This window comes from Ostrea edulis, chromosome 3, assembly GCF_947568905.1.
Source record: "Ostrea edulis chromosome 3, xbOstEdul1.1, whole genome shotgun sequence".
NCBI classification, from domain to species: Eukaryota; Metazoa; Mollusca; class Bivalvia; order Ostreida; family Ostreidae; genus Ostrea; species Ostrea edulis.
In genome coordinates this window covers 51,300,273-51,318,147 of record NC_079166.1, presented here as the reverse complement: position 1 = coordinate 51,318,147, position 17,875 = coordinate 51,300,273, and the positions used below count along the sequence as shown (strand labels likewise).

At 38.1% G+C, this 17,875-nt stretch overlaps 1 protein-coding gene across 1 annotated transcript; it reads right to left on the bottom strand.

The window, feature by feature from the left end:
• Window positions 1-11,757: 11,757 nt before the first annotated feature.
• LOC125676442 (uncharacterized) lies at window positions 11,758-12,156 on the bottom strand. Its single transcript, XM_048914306.2, has one exon. It carries the CDS (start codon window positions 12,154-12,156, stop codon window positions 11,758-11,760), a length of 399 nt encoding a protein of 132 aa, XP_048770263.2.
• Between the last annotated feature and the right edge of the window lie 5,719 nt (window positions 12,157-17,875).

Genomic DNA, 17,875 nt, shown 5'->3' with positions numbered 1-17,875 from the left:
GGAAGTTATAGCGATTTTAAAATCATCCAATCAGAATTCAGCACACGTGCATGCACGTGCTGAGCAGTAATTCTAACCACAGCAATTTGTAAGGAGTACCAAGACACATCTAAATCCCTAATATCAATAGAATTTGATGAAAAACAAAAACGTTATCGTTCTTTAAATATTGAACATTTGAAAAACGTTGCACGCGCATGCGCGTGTACGTTGGCATTTTTTGTTACACCAAAATATAGATACACATATTGTCTACGTATGCTGTGAATATCATCTCATTCGTTTCATAAATAAGATAGTTACAGACGTTTTAGTACTATCCAATCAAAATGAAGCGCACGTGCATGCGAATTTGTAATTGGTAATTTTGACCATGCAAATCAGTTAAGGGTCTCAATATCTACTTATGATATGAATATCAAGCCATTTCAATGAAGAACAAAAAAGTTAGACTGATTCCAAAGTTAGAGTACAAATTTTGTAATGCACGTGCACGCACATGCGTGCGCGTGTAGACAAAATAAATATCATTTTTGATATCTACAAATGATATACTACCATCATATTTAGGTTTCATATCGATCCCCTTAATATTCTGATTTTCCATTTTTTGTACCAAAATTGCAGTGCACGTGCGCGCGCGTGCATGCACGTGAAGACAAAATGACTATCCCTATGCACATCTGCAAACGCTATACTATCATCCTGGAAAGTTTCATATCGATCCCTTTTGTAGTTTCTGAGAACACTACCGGACAAAAAAGTACCGGAGAAAAAGAATAATAATAATAACTAGTTCTAATTGTAACGGGGACCGTTACAGATGTTCCCCAACCTCCCCCAATTAAAAAGTGATGTCCTAGTGAATATATAGCAAAAAATCATTTTATTTTAGCCTTTAATTACATGTAGTACGTTCAATATGGTCATTTCAGTACCAAGAAATGAAAGAAAGCGTTGCACGTGCATACACGCGCACGCGTGTATGATTCCGAATTTTTGTTGATGTCGTTCAACAGGCATTTGTATCATATACCCACAGTATGAATTTCATAACGTTTCCACCAAATATAAGGAAGTTATAGCGATTTTAAAATCGTCCAATCAGAAATCAGCACACGTGCATGCACGTGATGAGCAGTAATTCTAACCACAGCAATTTGTAAGGAGTACCAAGATACATCTAAACCCCTAATATGAATAGAATTTGATGAAAAACAAAAACGTTATCGTCCTTTAAAAATTGAACATTTAAAAAACGTTGCACGCGCATGCGCGTGTGTGTTGGCATTTTTTGTTCCACCAACATATAGATACACATATTGTCTACATATGCTGTGAATATCATCTCATTCGCTTCATAAATAAGATAGTTACAAACGTTTTAGCATTATCCAATCAAAATGAAGCGCACGTGCATGCGCGTGCAAATTGGTAATTTTGACTATGTAAATCAGTTAAGGGTCTCAATATCTACCTATGATATGAATTTCAAGCCATTTCAATGAACAACAAAAAAGTTAGACTGATTCCAAAGTTAGCGTACAAATTTTGTAATGCGCGTGCACGCGCATGCGTGCGCGTGCTGGCAAAATAACTATTATTTTTCATATGTACAAATGATATACTATCATCCTATTTAGGTTTTATATCGCTTCCTTCAATATTCTGATTTTCCATTTTTTGTACCAAAATTGCAATGCACGTGCGCGCGCGTGCATGCACGTGCAAACAAAATGACTATCACTATGCACATCTACAAACGCTATACTATCATCCTGGAAAGTTTCATATCGATCCCTTTTGTAGTTTCTGAGAACACTACCGGACAAAAAAGTACCGGAGAAAAAGAATAATAATAATAATAATAATAATAATAAGAAACAGAGTAAAAACAATATGTTCCCAAACTTTGTTTGGGGAACATAATAACTAGTTCTAATTGTAACGGGGACCGTTACAGATGTTCCCCAAACCTCCCCCAATTAAAAAGTGATGTCCTTGTGAATCTATAGCAAAAAATCATTTTATTTTAGCCTTTAATTACATGTAGTACGTTCAATATGGTCATTTCAGTACTAAGAAATGAAAGAAAGCGTTGCACGTGCATACACGCGCACACGTGTATGATTCCGAATTTTTGTTGATGTCGTTCAACAGGCATTTGTATCATATACCCACAGTATGAATTTCATAACGTTTCCAACAAATATAAGGAAGTTATAGCGATTTTAAAATCGTCTAATCAGAAATCAGCACACGTGCATGCACGTGATGAGCAGTAATTCTAACCACAGCAATTTGTAAGGAGTACCAAGACACATCAAAACCCCTAATATCAATAGAATTTGATGAAAAACAAAAACGTTGTCGTCCTTTAAAAATTGAACATTTAAAAAACGTTGCACGCGCATGCGCGTGTGCGTTGGCATTTTTTTGTTACACCAATATGTCGATACACATATTATCTACGTATGCTGTGAATATCATCTCATTCGCTTCATTAATAAGATAGTTACAAACGTTTGAGTATTATCCAATCAAAATGAAGCGTACGTGCATGCGCGTGCAAATTGGTAATTTTGACCATGCAAATCAGTTAAGGGTCTCAATATCTACCTACGATATAAATTTCAAGCCATTTCAATGAACAACAAAAAAGTTAGACTGATTCCAAAGTTAGTGTACAAATTTTGTAATGCGCGTGCACGCGCATGCGTGCGCGTGCTGACAAAATAACTATTATTTTTCATATGTACAAATGATATACTATCATCCTATTTAGGTTTTATATCGATTCCTTCAATATTCTGATTTTCCATTTTTTGTACCAAAATTGCAGTGCACGTGCGCGCGCGTGCATGCACGTGAAGACAAGATGACTATCACTATGCACATCTATAAACGCTATACTATCATCCTGGAAAGTTTCATATCGATCCCTTTTGTAGTTTCTGAGAACACTACCGGACAAAAAAGTACCGGAGAAAAAGAATAATAACTAGAAACTCATTACTAGTAATGAGTAGGTCTTCCGTTAGATCACTTCCGGTAAAGAGCTTTCTGTTCCTACGAAAACCATTTAAATATATCAGAAAATGTGCCTTAACAATGAATGAGAAATGTATTATCGAATTTTTTACTCATTTCTCGTAACTTCCGGTGATGACCGGAAGTACTTTTATGATGCGTTTTCCTATAAATGACAGCGACTCTTTACTGTCTATATTCCCTGAAAATTTCACGTCTCTATCTGAAAGACTTCTCAACAAGAAGAAGTAGACTAAAGAAAGAAAAAGTAGTAGGTTACTACCGACCGGAAGTCAATTTTGAGAAACAAAATGATCCAAACTCTAGAAGTTGATACTTTTATGAAGACATGTGAAAATCATATGAAAGACTTCAAATATACGCGAGATTTATGGTGACAAAGAGATGAAAAGTAAAAAGGTATTTTATCAAGAAACCGGAAGTAGTTGTTTTGACTACCAACGGAGTCAATATTCTTTTGACACTTTCAAAGAGACTTAATAAACTAGTATAGGTTTCAATCTACAAGAAAAAATTTGAAATTTGCGATTCTTTCAATCACTTCCGGTGACGACAGGAAGTGACGGTCGACATGTTCAACCCTCTACTGCACGACTGCAAACGGAGATTTATAATTCCTGAATAATTGATGAACCTATATTTTACCTTTTCCAAGAAAAATGCTGGACAAAATTCCTTTTGAGAAACAGAAAATCGCCCATATTTTCCGACCGGAAGTGAATTTTGTAAAAACAAAAATAGTTATAGGAAGGTCCTTTCATAAGACATTATTCCTGAAAATTTCAAGAAAATCTATCCACCATCTCTGAGAAATCACTCGAAGAAATCGGAAAATCGACATTTTTCAAATACTTCCGGTATAGACCGGAAGTGACGGACGAAAAAATTGAATGTATGTGTACAATGGACTAATGTTAGTTGATCAACTCTACAAGTTTCAAGCGTCTATCTATATTCATTATTGAGAAACTGAAAAAACAAGGTTTGAATATGTCCACCCCATATCTCACGACCGGAAGTGAATTTTACAAAAATATTTAAATCTACACTAGACATTTATAATGTCTATAACATATGTAAAATTCAAATCATTAACTTGTTTTATGACCGAGATTTATGGCACTGAAAAATGAGAGAATGAATAGTTTTTCTTTCATATAACCGGAAGTTGGAGATTCAACTTCCGGTGGGGTCAATAGTTTTTGAGAATTAGAACGAGACCTAATAAACCGATATAGGTTTCAATTTGAAAGAAAAAAGTTTGAAATTTATGATTTATTAATCACTTCCGGTGACGACCGGAAGTGACGGCCGACATTCTTATCCCCCTACTGCACCCCTACAAAGTGAGATCTATTAACTCTGAAATTTTGGTGACTCTATCTTTTACCGTTTTTGAGAAAAACGATTGACAACGAAAACAGCTCATAAGCCGTATTTGCCGACCGGAAGTGAATTTTACAAAAATATTTAACGTTACTCTAGACATTTATAGTGACTATAATATATGTAAAACTCAACTCATTAACTAGTTTCATGACCGAGATTTATGGCACTGAAAAATGAGAGAATGAATAGTCTTTCTTTGATATAACCGGAAGTTGGAGATTCAACTTCCGGTGGGGTCAACATTTTTTGAGAATTAGAACGAGATATAGTAAACCAAAGTAGGTTTCAATTTGAAAGAAAAAAGTTTGAAATTGATGATTTATTTGATCACTTCCGGTGACGACCGGAAGTGACGCCGACAAAAAATATTACGTGCATGCACCATAGAGAAAATAGATCTATCATCCCTGAAAGTTTCATTCGATTATCTTTAGTGGTTTTCAACTTTACCCCCGGACAAAGTTTCTTTCAAAAACCGGAAAATCGGACGTATCTGACGAACGGAAGTGAATTTTGAAAAAATGAAAAAAACGCCTCGAGGTACCATCGTTCCCTATAACCTGTGAAAGTTTCAGGAAAATCCATCCAACGGTCTCGGAGACGAAAGGGAAAATAATAATAATAATAATAATAATAATAACTAGAAACTCATTACTAGTAATGAGTAGGTCTTCCGTTTGTTCACTTCCGGTAAAGAGTTTTCTGATCCTACAAAAACCATTCAAATATATCAGAGAATGTACTTTAAAAATAAATGAGAAGTGTATAATCGAATTTTTTACTCATTTCTTGTAACTTCCGGTGACGACCGGAAGTACTATTCAGATGTGTTTTCCTATAAATGACAGCGACTCTTTACTGTCTATATTCCCTGAAAATTTCACGTCTCTATCTGAAAGAGTTCTCAACAAAAAGAAGTAGACTAAAGAAAGAGAAAGTAGTAGGTTACTACCGACCGGAAGTCAATTTTGAAAAACAAAATCATCAAAACTCTAGAAGTTGATACTTTTTATTAAGACATGTGAAAATCATATGAAAGACTTCAAATATAAGCGAGATTTATGGGGAGAAAGAGACAAAAAGAAAAAAGGTATTTTATGAAGAAACCGGAAGTAGTTGTTTTGACTACCGACAGACTCAATATTCTTTTGACACTTTGAAAGAGAGTTAATAAACTAGTATAGGTTTCAATTTGAAAGAAAAAGTTTGAAATTTGCGATTCCTTCAATCACTTCCGGTGACGACAGGAAGTGACGGTTCAACCCCCTACTGCACGCTTATAAACGGAGATTGATTATCCCTGAATATTTGATGAACCTATATTTTACCTTTTCCAAGAAAAATGCTGGACAAAATTCCTTTTGAGAGACAGAATATCGGCCATATTTTTCGACCGGAAGTGAATTTTGTAAAAACAAAAATAATTATAGCAAGGTCATTTCATAAGACATTATTCCTGAAAATTTCAAGAAAATATATCCAGCTATCTCTGAGAAATCACTCGAAGAAATCGGAAAATCGACATTTTTTAAAACACTTCCGGTATAGACCGGAAGTGACGGACGAAAAAATTGAATGTATGTGTACAATGGACTAATGTTAGTTAATCAACTCGACAAGTTTCAAGCGTCTATCTATATTCATTATTGAGAAACTGAAAAAACAAGGCTTCAATATATCCACCCCATATCTCACGACCGGAAGTGAATTTTACAAAAATATTTAAGTATACTCTAGACATGTATAGTGTCTCTAACATATGTAAAATTCAAATCATTAACTTGTTTTATGACCGAGATTTATGGCACTGAAAAATGAGAGAATGAATAGTCTTTCTTTGATATAACCGGAAGTTGGAGATTCAACTTCCGGTGGGGTCAACATTTTTTGAGAATTAGAACGAGACCTAGTAAACCGATATAGGTTTCAATTTGAAAGAAAAAAGTTTGAAATTGATGATTAATTTAATCACTTCCGGTGACGACCGGAAGTGACGGCCGACATTCTTAACCCCCTACTGCACGCCTACAAAGTAAGATCTATTAAGTCTGAAAATTTGATGACTGTATCTTTAACCGTTGCTGAGAAAAACGCTGTACAACGAAAACAGCTAATAAGCCGTATTTGCCGACCGGAAGTGAATTTTACAAAAATATTTGACGTTACTCTAGACATTTATAGTGACTATAATATATGTAAAACTCAACTCATTAACTGGTTTCATGACCAAGATTTATGGCACTGAAAAATGAGAGAATTAATTGTCTTTCTTTGATATAACCGGAAGTTGGAGATTCTACTTCCGGTGGGATCAACATTTTTTGAGAATTAGAACTAGACCTAGTAAAACGATATAGGTTTCAATTTGAAAGAAAAAAGTTTGAAATTGATGATTTATTTAATCACTTCCGGTGACGACCGGAAGTGACGGCGACAAAAAATATTACGTGCATGCACCATAGAGAAGATAGATCTGTCATCCCTGAAAGTTTCATTCGATTATCTTTTGTGGTTTTCAAGTTTACCCCCGGACAATGTTTCTTTCAAAAACCGGAAAATCGGACGTATCTGACGAACGGAAGTGAATTTTGAAAAAATGAAAAAAACGCCTCGAGGTACCATCGTTGTCTATAACCTGTGAAAGTTTCAGGAAAATCCATCCAACGGTTTAGGAGACGAAAGGGAAAAAAAAAAATAATAATAATAATAAACAGTAGAATCACTAGAAGGTCTTCCGTTGGAAACGGAAGACCTTAATAATAAACAGTAGAATCACTAAAAGGTCTTCCGTTGGAAACGGAAGACCTTAATAATAATAAGAAACAGAGTAAAAACAATATGTTCCCAAACTTTGTTTGGGGAACATAATAATAATAATAAGAAACAGAGTAAAAACAATATGTTCCGAAACTTTGTTTGGGGAACATAAATATACAGATATGCTTGTGTCACTTGCCTAGTGCTATAATTAACAAAGAGAAATCACTTATGCCTATTTTAATCAAGGTGCTGCCTCTTGGCTACCCACACCACTTGGCAGCTTGCCACTTGGTAGCTTGCCACTTGGTCACCCGCACTTGCCACTTGGCTTATGCAAACACTAGTATAACCACACGACCCGTAGTCAACTTGGCTCACTGTGATCACTGGGTCACTTTTCAAACAGTAGTATAACTATGATAACTACTTACACTAGTACTAGTTCTGACTCTCACGACTATGGTCTCTAGTTTGTAATTAGGCCTGACAATAATTCGTCGTCATGCAAGTTGAACACTTCAATTCACACCCTAGTACCCCGGCCATTTTCTTACATAAATAATCTTTACGTCAATAAGCATAATTTTCTATAGGCAAGAATCCGATTTTTGAGCTTACTTTGTTCATCTGAACCAAACATTCCTTTTCATCTTATTTATATACATACAACATTCACTCTTGTAATTTCTTTTAATCAATTAACACGTTAATTAAATTATATACAATGATTTCTTGATTTACAAAATACTGCAAAGGGGAGTAACTCTCAACCGCTTCATTTCTCCCCCCTTAAGCTCATGCGTCCCGCATGACAATATTCACAAGATAACATTGCACTATTTGGCACAAAACAAAGATTAGATTACACAGAAATAAATGAAGAATTTAGAGACTGCTGAACTGTCTGCTCAAATGTTAGCCTATCTGTTCTATTACACATGTCACAAGTCTGCTTTCTACAACCTGCAACATTTTCTCCTTCTTCACGGTGATGACTTTCTCCCATTCTTTCTGACAATGGTGGTTGTAGTTATTGACTTTGTATACCGGACTGACTCTGAGTACAGGAGTCTACCATGTCTCTCTCTGTCTGCAAGTCTGCAGACCTAGCTGACTGGACAGGAGGATCTCTCTGCTCAGACTCAATCATAATAGAACAAGGTCGAGCTACCTTGGGTGGTGCTGGGCTGTATACTGGCATTGGAGAAGTTCTCTTCCTAACAGTAGGATCACATGTTGATCGCCTTTCTGTCTCCTGACTTCTCCTTTCAAGCTGCACAGTCTCTATAGCTTCCCCAACACTAACATCTGGGTCTTCAGCCAACCACGCGTCCTCATCCTCTGATGCAGATCCATCATTGTCTCCTTCTGTCCCTTTAGACGAAATGTTCTCACTACTTTGCGTATCTTCTACAGTATGGTCGTCACATGTATCCTCCGTCACCTTGCTACACGAGGGATGGTCATTTTTCTCACTCTGTCTTGTTGAATGCTTTCGTTTGACATGCCTCAGATAATTAATCTTCTTGTCTGTGGAATAGTCACACTGTTTGCAGAAGAATCTGTTCTCATAACACTGAGCCATATGGTCTCTCTATATGGTGTGATTCGATAACTGGAAAGGGCAAAACGCACACTTCCGTACTGTATCCCCACGACTGGTTATCTTAGTGTTAGGCATGTTCCTGAAATGACAAAAATTAAGTGATTGTTTGTTTAAACAAAACTCCTAAACATACTTGACAATGAACAATACCACGTAAAGAAATCAAACTGGCTACTATTTACAACTGGTTACCCTGCCTAGGTAACCCAACAAGCTAATATACATAGTCTTGGAGCCAACCCGGAGCTTTTTTTTGTTCTACCAGAACGAAGAGTCTCAAGGTTGTTGTCAACCTCACTTGGTAGATGTTCTATCTCCGGCTCCTCACTTACAACGGTACTAGGATTAGCATTTTCCAGAGGACTTTCTTCCTCGTTCCGCAAAATTTGTTCGCGCTTCAACCTGAGTCTGTCTACGTGTACAACTTGGGCTTTTCCACGTGTCCCACAGTTCACTTTGAACGTGATATCACTGATTTTGTCCATAATCTCATATGGACCTCTCCAGTAGCTTGTGAACTTTGGAGACAGACCAACTTTCCTCAAAGGGAAATAGACATATACCTGATCTCCTTTGCTAAATTTTTGCCACGAGAGCTTCTGATCATGTATTTCTTTTGGCGTACCATTGCTGTCTTGATATTCTCTCTGACATATTTATGTGCTACTTCCATTCTTTCTTTGAGTTGCCAAGCCCATTTATTTTTGGGTATATACTTCACTGCGTTTGGCATCTCATACATTATGTCAAGAGGCGTAGATACCTCTCTTCCGAGTATCATGTAATTTGGTGTGAAACCAGTGGTTTCATGTACTGAAGCTCGGTATGCCATCATTACATAAGGAAGGTAATTGTCCCAGTCAGAGTGGTGCTCATTAACATATGCACTTAACATTGTGGCAAGTGTCTTATTAAAGCGCTCGACCATTCCGTCACTTTGCGGGTGATACGGAGTGGTTCGAGTCTTCTTTATTTGAAGCACACGACACATCTCAGAGAAAAGTTCACTTTCATATTGGCGTCCTTGGTCTGAGTGAATACTGGACGGCACGCCAAATCTTGACACTACTTCTTCTACTACTATTCTTGCAACTGTCGCTGCCTCCATATTAGGCATGGGAAAACTCTCAGTCCACTTGGTGAAATAATCGGAAACAACAAGTATATACTTGTTGCCATTTTCATTGACTGTGAGTTCTCCAAGGATATCCGTTGCAATTCTATCCATTGGTAATCCACTTTCTACTAGTGTCAATGGTGCTTTCTTTTTCATCTGAGGACTTTTCCTTCTGGAGCATTTCTCACAACCGGCAATATAGGCCCTAGTATCTGCCTGTAGACATGGCCAGTAATATTTCTGACGGATTCGCGCAAGCGTCTTGGTAACACCCAAATGACCAACAGTCTCCAAGTCATGACAAAATTGGAGATCCATTCTGCGCTCGGTTGCTGGTACTACTGCCTGCAGGCTAGAGAAATGTCTATCTCCTTCAGTGTACTTTCTGTACAAAATAGCATTGTCCAGGACAAGGATATTCCATTGGGACCAAAGAGATCTTACAACATATCCTAAGCCACTTATCTCTTTGTAATCAGGTCTTTTTCTCTTATATAACCAACTCTTGACAAGCTTCAAGTCACTGTCCTGATCTTGTACATCTTTTATCCTGCTATATGGCTCCTCAATAGCACCTGCTTTTGCTGCATTGCAAACGGGAGCATCTTTTTCTGGTTCGTATCCACACTGGCGACATGGCACTCTGCTTAGGGCATCTGCATTTCTATGTTGCAACCCTGGGCGATGCTGAATCTGGAACTTGAAAGCGCTGAATGTTTCTAGCCATCTGGCTAGCTGGTCCTCAGGATTCTTGAACTGAAACAACCATCTTAGTGACCCATGATCACTGCGGACAAGGAACTCCTTACCGTAAAGGTAGTGTCTGAAATACTTCACAAAGTGTACAACGGACAGAAGTTCTTTCCTTGTCACACAGTATTTACGCTCACACTTGGTTAGTGTCCTGCTTGCGTATGCTATGACCCGCTCACTGCCATCTATGCTTTGTGACAACACAGCTCCTATTGCCTGATCACTCGCATCTGTATCTAATACAAAGGGGAGGTTGAAATTTGGATGTGTTAAGACAGGAGAGTTGGTTAGGTGATGTTTTAAGCTTTCAAAGGCTTCCTGACAATGTGTTGTCCAGATAAATGATCTCCCCTTTTCAGTTAAGGTATGGAGACATTTGGCCATCGCAGATAAGTTCTTGATGAAGCGGCGATAATATCCTCATAGTCCCAGGAATGACCGAAGCTCGGTGACGTTTGCTGGAACCGGCCATTCCTTCACTGCAGCAATTTTGGCTGGGTCTGTTGCCACACCCTTCTCAGAGACAACATGCCCGAGGTAAGTAACCTCTTTTGCAAAAAGATAACACTTTTTGGCTTTTAACTTTAAGTTTGCATCCTGTAATCTGTCAAACACTTTTGTTAGGTTTTCAATCATCTGGTCAAAGGTCTTACCTGTGACAATGATGTCATCCAAGTAGACTAAACATATGTCCCATTGTAGCCCTAAAAGAACGCTCTCCATCAGGCGCTCAAATGTTGTTGGCGCACAACTTAAGCCAAAGGGCATGACATTAAATTCAAAGAGCCCTCGCCTTGTGGAGAATGCAGTCTTTGGCTTGTCAGCTGGTGCCATCTCCACTTGCCAGTATCCGGAGCAGAGGTCAAGTGTAGAAAACCAAGTGGAACCCGACAACTGGTCAAGGGACTCGTCAATCCTCGGGAGAGGATATGCGTCTTGCAATGTACAACTATTCAGTCGCCGGTAGTCTACACAAAACCCATGAGTCCCGTCTTTCTTCTTGACTAATACTATTGGTGATGACCACGGACTACTTGAAGGTTGAATAACACCTTTCTCCAACATGTCATCTAGGTTCTTATCAACCTCGTTCATCAAATGGGCTTGGTTGTTGTTTAATGGGTCTGTTGTCACCTGTCTCAATATGGTGTTTGACTATCCCAGTTCGGCCAAAGTCAAAGTTATTCTCTGCAAACAGGCTTGCATATTTAAAGAGAAACTCTTTCGCCTTCTGTCTCTGTTCTGAAGTCAACCCGCTTTTCGATTTTCTGAGTAAATCGGCAAGGTCCTTACGTAGCTCTTTGGGTGGTAATATGTCATCATACATAGCCTTCTTCTGTACTTCTCCAATTTCTGTCAGCTGTCCTACAACTGTCCCTGTATGCAACACCTTGGATTCCTCACTGACGTTCATCAACCTTACAGGAACTGTTTCCCGTGGACACACAATCGTCCTTGCTGTCAATGCACCTGCTTTCATAGTCTCCTTGCATACTGGCTCTACTATACTATCGCATCTTGGCAGATTTAATCCATCTGGCACACATACTTTCCCTTTGATAATGACCTCGCTTCTTGGGGGAATACTCACAGTCCCTACTGTTGTAACGTGGAAACAGCCTAGTGTCCCCTCTATTGACATAATGATATCCTTCCGTTAATGCTCAGCACCTCATTGCTCATGTCTATTTCATGTCTATTGTACTGCTGTTTGCCTTTAGGAAGACCTAAAATGCCATCTACCTTGATGTCGGTCACAACAGCTTCGTTGTGGTAGGTCTTTTTGTCAATAGTAAAGTTAAACTCCGCCTTCCCTCTGACAGACAGTGGAGTACCATTGGCAGATATAATGGTCTGCTTTACCGTATGTAGGTTTGGTCTAACAGTTTCTGACAATCTCTCGTACAATCTTGCCGACACGAGAATAACAGTAGCCCCGGTGTCAACCAAAACTTTTGTCCTCTCACTCTGGATATTGACACTGACGTACAACCCACATTCTTCAATTGAAGATCCGAGTCCAACAGACACTTGGGGATCTTTACTTGGTCCTTTGTCATCTGGGTGAGTCTTCGACTTGCAGTCATCAGTTTTACCATATTTCTGTTTGGGCCTTTTTCTCAACGTAGGACAGTTGCGCTTGATGTGCCCTGGTTTGTCACATTCATAGCATATGATTTCCTGTCTTGACACTGTTCTTGTGCCACCTGTTATTTTCTCTCTGCCTCGATGTCTTTAGTTCCTTCAGCTCTTCTGCTAGGCTTTTCATACTATCTTCTATACACTTCTATACACTTCATCCAGCCCTCAAGTCTGCCGCTTGCAACTGTTTCTGGTTGCTCTTCTACCACAGCTGATCTTAAATGTCCCTTTAGCTCTCTTTCCCTTCTTTCGACTCTGTTATATGCCTCTAGCTCTACTGCGAGACTTATAGATTCATTCAGGTTTGCTGGTCATGACTGTTTGATTCGAATACGAATATCGGAATCTATCAGTGCATCTATGAAATGATCCTTTGCAAGTGTTTCTCTGACTTCACCAGGCGCCGTTGGATACGCTAAGTTTGTAAGGCGTCGAATGGCTTGGCCTAGCTCAGACAATGTCTCTGTCGCCTTTTGTCGTCTTTCTTTCAGCTGCACCCTGTATAAATCAGTCTGGTTAGGAGGAGAGAATCTTTCTTGCAGGGATCTAACAAGGGCTCCGTAATGCTGTCCTCTGTCACTTGGCATGTCACCAAGTACAGCTTGAGATTGTCCACGCAGTGACAAAGCAAAGAACAATCCCTTTTTCTCCTCGTCCCAACCATTGACATTGGCACAGGCTTCAAAATGGCACTTGTAATCAAGCCAAGAGCTTGAGCCATCGTATGTTGCTGGCTTAATGGCAATTTTACTGTCTCTATCTGCTCTAGGCATCTCTGTCCGGAATGATGCACTTCTATGGTCTTTAGGAACAACTGGTTCAGAAGACTTCTGACGATCACTAGCCCCAAAGGACAGATTGCTTTTCAGCCAGTCACTATCCTCTTTTCCTTTACCCTGTTGCTCGTCAGCAAAGTGTACCTTCGGTCGCGCCCCTCCACTGGCATGAGCATATTGAGACCTGCCTCTTTGGTCATACCTTTCGTAATTTGCATCTCCCTGTGCATTGTGGTCTGTAAACGAAAATGATGTATCTTTTGGCAACACTTCTAGTCGGTACAACTCATAAGATCCATGTGTCAAATTGTCTTGACTTTTTGTATCATGATATTTATCACCCTTTGGAGTGGAGCTGTCAAGACGATATTGCTTCAATTTCTCCTCCATCCTATCCAACGTTGCACGCAAACTTGCGTCCATAGCAATGTGGTCTTTCCCCGTTGCACTTATTTTTAGTGGTTCAATACTGATCACATTGGTGTAAACATATTACACATCTATTTCTGAACCCTATCGAGTTGGGGAAAAATGTGTCAATTCAAATTCTTAAAAGGTTTGGCAGGTATTTTATTCTGTGGCGGAAATCCGATTAATCAAAAAGTTCGAAATCTGCATGATATTAGTTTCTTTTTCATCCAATATACCTTCTATTTTTTATACTCCCATACGTGTATTTCAGTTTTATAATTTATGATACAAGACTTGGAACTAGTTCAAATGTTGTAATTTATTAAATTTTGTTGATATATTTTTCCAAACAGAATGCCGATTGTTAAAAAGGTGTATACTAGTAGTATTAATTTACTCGAAATTTTGTATAAAAATTCAGTATTTTTAGTATCTTGAGTCAATTTCAAATTCAAAAAGGTCATGTTTAAAACACTGTAGCTTAATAACAAGCATTGCGACACCCCCCCCTTTTTTTTTTTAAAATTTCTTAATTCTCCTTCATTTAAAAATTTGATCTCATACCCCATTGTTTTCTTTCTATTTTTTTTTTTTTTTTTGGTTCCATTTTATATTTTAAGACAAGACCTTGAGAATTGTGTGAAATTTTAGAAATTGACATTACTCCTAATAATTATGTCTTTTAAAACTCTGAAATGATATCATGAATGTTTTTCGTATATATCAAGTGCAAAAATGTCATTATTTATTTCTATTACTTGTATATCTGTATTGTAAGAAGACATGATTTTTAGTCTATTTTATTTAATGATTGATTTATGTTGTGTGACACCAACAGAAAAATCAAGTTTAATTGAATAACCCTAGAGTCAATTTTAAGTTCAAAGAGGTCATGTTTAAAACACTGTAGCTCAATAACAAGCATTGCGAGCCCAGTTTATCTTTTAAATTTCCTAATTCTCCTTCATTGTAGAAATCAAAAATACACTTCCCAAAAAATGACATTACTCCAAATCTCAGGTGCGAACCTCTTTAATAACTTATTTCTGAAAAAAAAATTGACAAGACTTATAGAACAAAAGTTGTTCAGTTTTGGAAGAACTTTCGAACAATATCAAGAAAAAGACCAGAGGGCCTCATGGCTTGCCTGAACAACCGGATTAGTGTTGCAATCAATAACGTTTTTGTCGCGAAACTTTTGAAAAGATATGTAGAACAAAAGTTGCACTGCTTAATAATACATCCACAAATTTGCCGTCCGAACCGATAATGATATAACAAGTTGTATAGCAACACTTAAACCTACAGATCTGCAGTGTTGTTGTTTTGGGTTTTTTTTTTGTTTTTTTTTTGTAGGTAACCCAATTTTTCCATGGGATGCAGTTGTGGATATTATTAAGCGGTGCAACAGCACTGGAAGTGGAACGCTTAATGGTTCCACTTGTTTTTGGGATGTGTAGCAATAATAATGATTTGAAAGTCATAAATCCCAGGGTGGATGGGACTCGGGAGGGGGGGGGGGTCGGGCCTTTTAACCCCCTATCCCCATCCCCCGCTGGGTATGCTGCATGTTTTAAGTATGAATGACACAGATCAACTTTTTAGTTCACCTGAGCAGAAGGCCAAGTGAGCTTTTCTTATCACTTTTTGTTCGTCTGTTTGTCCGTCCTTAAACCTTTAATACTTTCAACTTTTTCTCCATAACTGCTGGGACAATTTCACTCAAATTTGCCATTAATCACTCTGGGGTAAATGAGATACAAGTTTGTTCAAATGAAGGAACATGTCTCCTTGAAAGGGAAGAAAATCAAGAGAATATAGAGGTGTCATTTAAAAATCTCAAGAACCACTGGCCCAGAAGAGCGGAGATTCCTGATATAGAGTAGATTCAAGTTTGTTCAGATCATGGCTCCGGGGGTAGGCTGGACCTAGGGGATCAAAGTTTTACAATGCTTGTATTTAGGAAAATCTTCTCCAGAGATAATTCAAGAGATTTTCAATACTATCCAAACGACGGACAACAGAATCAACAGACAGTGACAATTGCTCTATTCTTTTCTTATGTAATGACAATTCGAGATCGCTGGCACTTGCATTGCCTTAAATTTCTCTTCAATGTTAAATATAAACTCATTTTAAACCTGTCAAGTTTACTCTCTAGCATTGACTGCATATGATATCAACAAGCTGAAGTCTCACATGTATGTAGGGCATTCCAAGTGGATTTGAAAAATCGCTTTCAGAATTTAAGCGAAAACGAAGACTTCGTAGACAGTCATTGGACAAAAATATCAAATGTATACAACGAGAGTGCTGAAAACATCCTTGAGTATAAGAAACGAAAACAGAAAGAGTGGATTCAAGATACCACAATAACAGCAATAGAAGAAAGAAGGAAAATAAAACAAGAAATTAATCAAGCTAGCTCTGAAAGAATTAAAGAACGAAAGAGAGGGCAATATCAGGAGAAAGATAAGGAAGTCAAGCGCAAAGCTAGAGCTGATAGAAGGAAATGGCTTGAAGACATAGCCTTCGAGGCAGAGGAAGCAGCATCACAGAACAGGTTAAGTGAGCTATATCAACTTACCAAACAAATAACTAATAACAAACGAAACAAAGCTACCGGAGTAAGATCTAAAGATGGCACAACTCTTAATACAAGAAGAAGAGACACTGAACAGATGGAAGGAACATTTTGAAGAAGTGCTAAATGTTCCTGTAGAGAATACAAGATTACCAGAAGACTGCCAAATAGCTAGTTCTCCCACTATCGAGACAATCAACACCTCACATATAACAGCAGATGAAATCAAAAAAGCTATTAAGAAACTTAAAACCAGAAAAAGTCCAGGCATAGACAACATTAATCCAGAACTTATTAAGGAAAGCATTGGAACCTCGACCAAACATCTACTTAAACTGTTCAATAGAATTATAGATGAAAAGGAAGTGCCATTGGATTGGAAGCGATCATTGATTGTCAAATTACCAAAAAAAAAAAAGGGGGGGACTTGACTCTGTGTGACAACTATAGAGGAATTTCCCTGATGTCGGTACCATCCAAGGTCTTCTCCAGAATCATCATTGATAGAATCAGGGAAGGTGTTGAGGAAGAACTGAGAGACGAGCAGGCTGCCTTCCGTAGTGGGAGGGGCACAACAGAGCAAGTTTACATTCTAAGAAACATCCTAGAACAATGCCAGGAATGGAACGCCCCTCTGTATATTAATTTTATAGATTTCAAGAAGGCCTTCGACAGCATCATTCAAGAGAAAATGTGGATGATACTAAAGCACTATGGCATACCAGAAACATTCATCAATATCATAAAGAACATGTATGATGGAGGCAGATGCTGCGTGCTAGAAGATGGCAAAACATCGGACTGGTTCGAGGTAAAATCTGGGGTCAAACAAGGCTGTGTCATGTCAGGATTCCTTTTCATTATCATTGTTGACTGGATAATGAGAAATACAAACAACAGAAATCGAGGCATCAGATGGAAATTCACCAGCAGACTGGAAGATCTCGACTATCCTGATGACCTCGCCTTATTATCCAACCGTTTCGCTGATTTGCAAGAAAAGACTGAAAGACTGCACACAGTAGCCAAATACACCGGCCTAAACATCAATGCCAAGAAAACAATGACAATGAGAATGAACTGCAAAACCAATCAAAAAGTGAAAATCGATAACAAGGAAATAGAAGACACCGATTCCTTCTTATACCTTGGAGCTACTATGGACAAAACTGGTGGCACCAAATTTAATATAACCAGAAGACTCGGGCTTGCAAGATCAGCCTTCAGTGCACTAAACAAGATCTGGAAGTCATCTAAATTCAAAACTGATACTAAACTGTGCCTCT

Excerpts from the sequence above, each read along its gene's own strand:
- LOC125676442 (XM_048914306.2), bottom strand. The coding sequence starts at position 12,156 with ATGAAAGCAGGTGCATTGACAGCAAGGACGATTGTGTGTCCACGGGAA.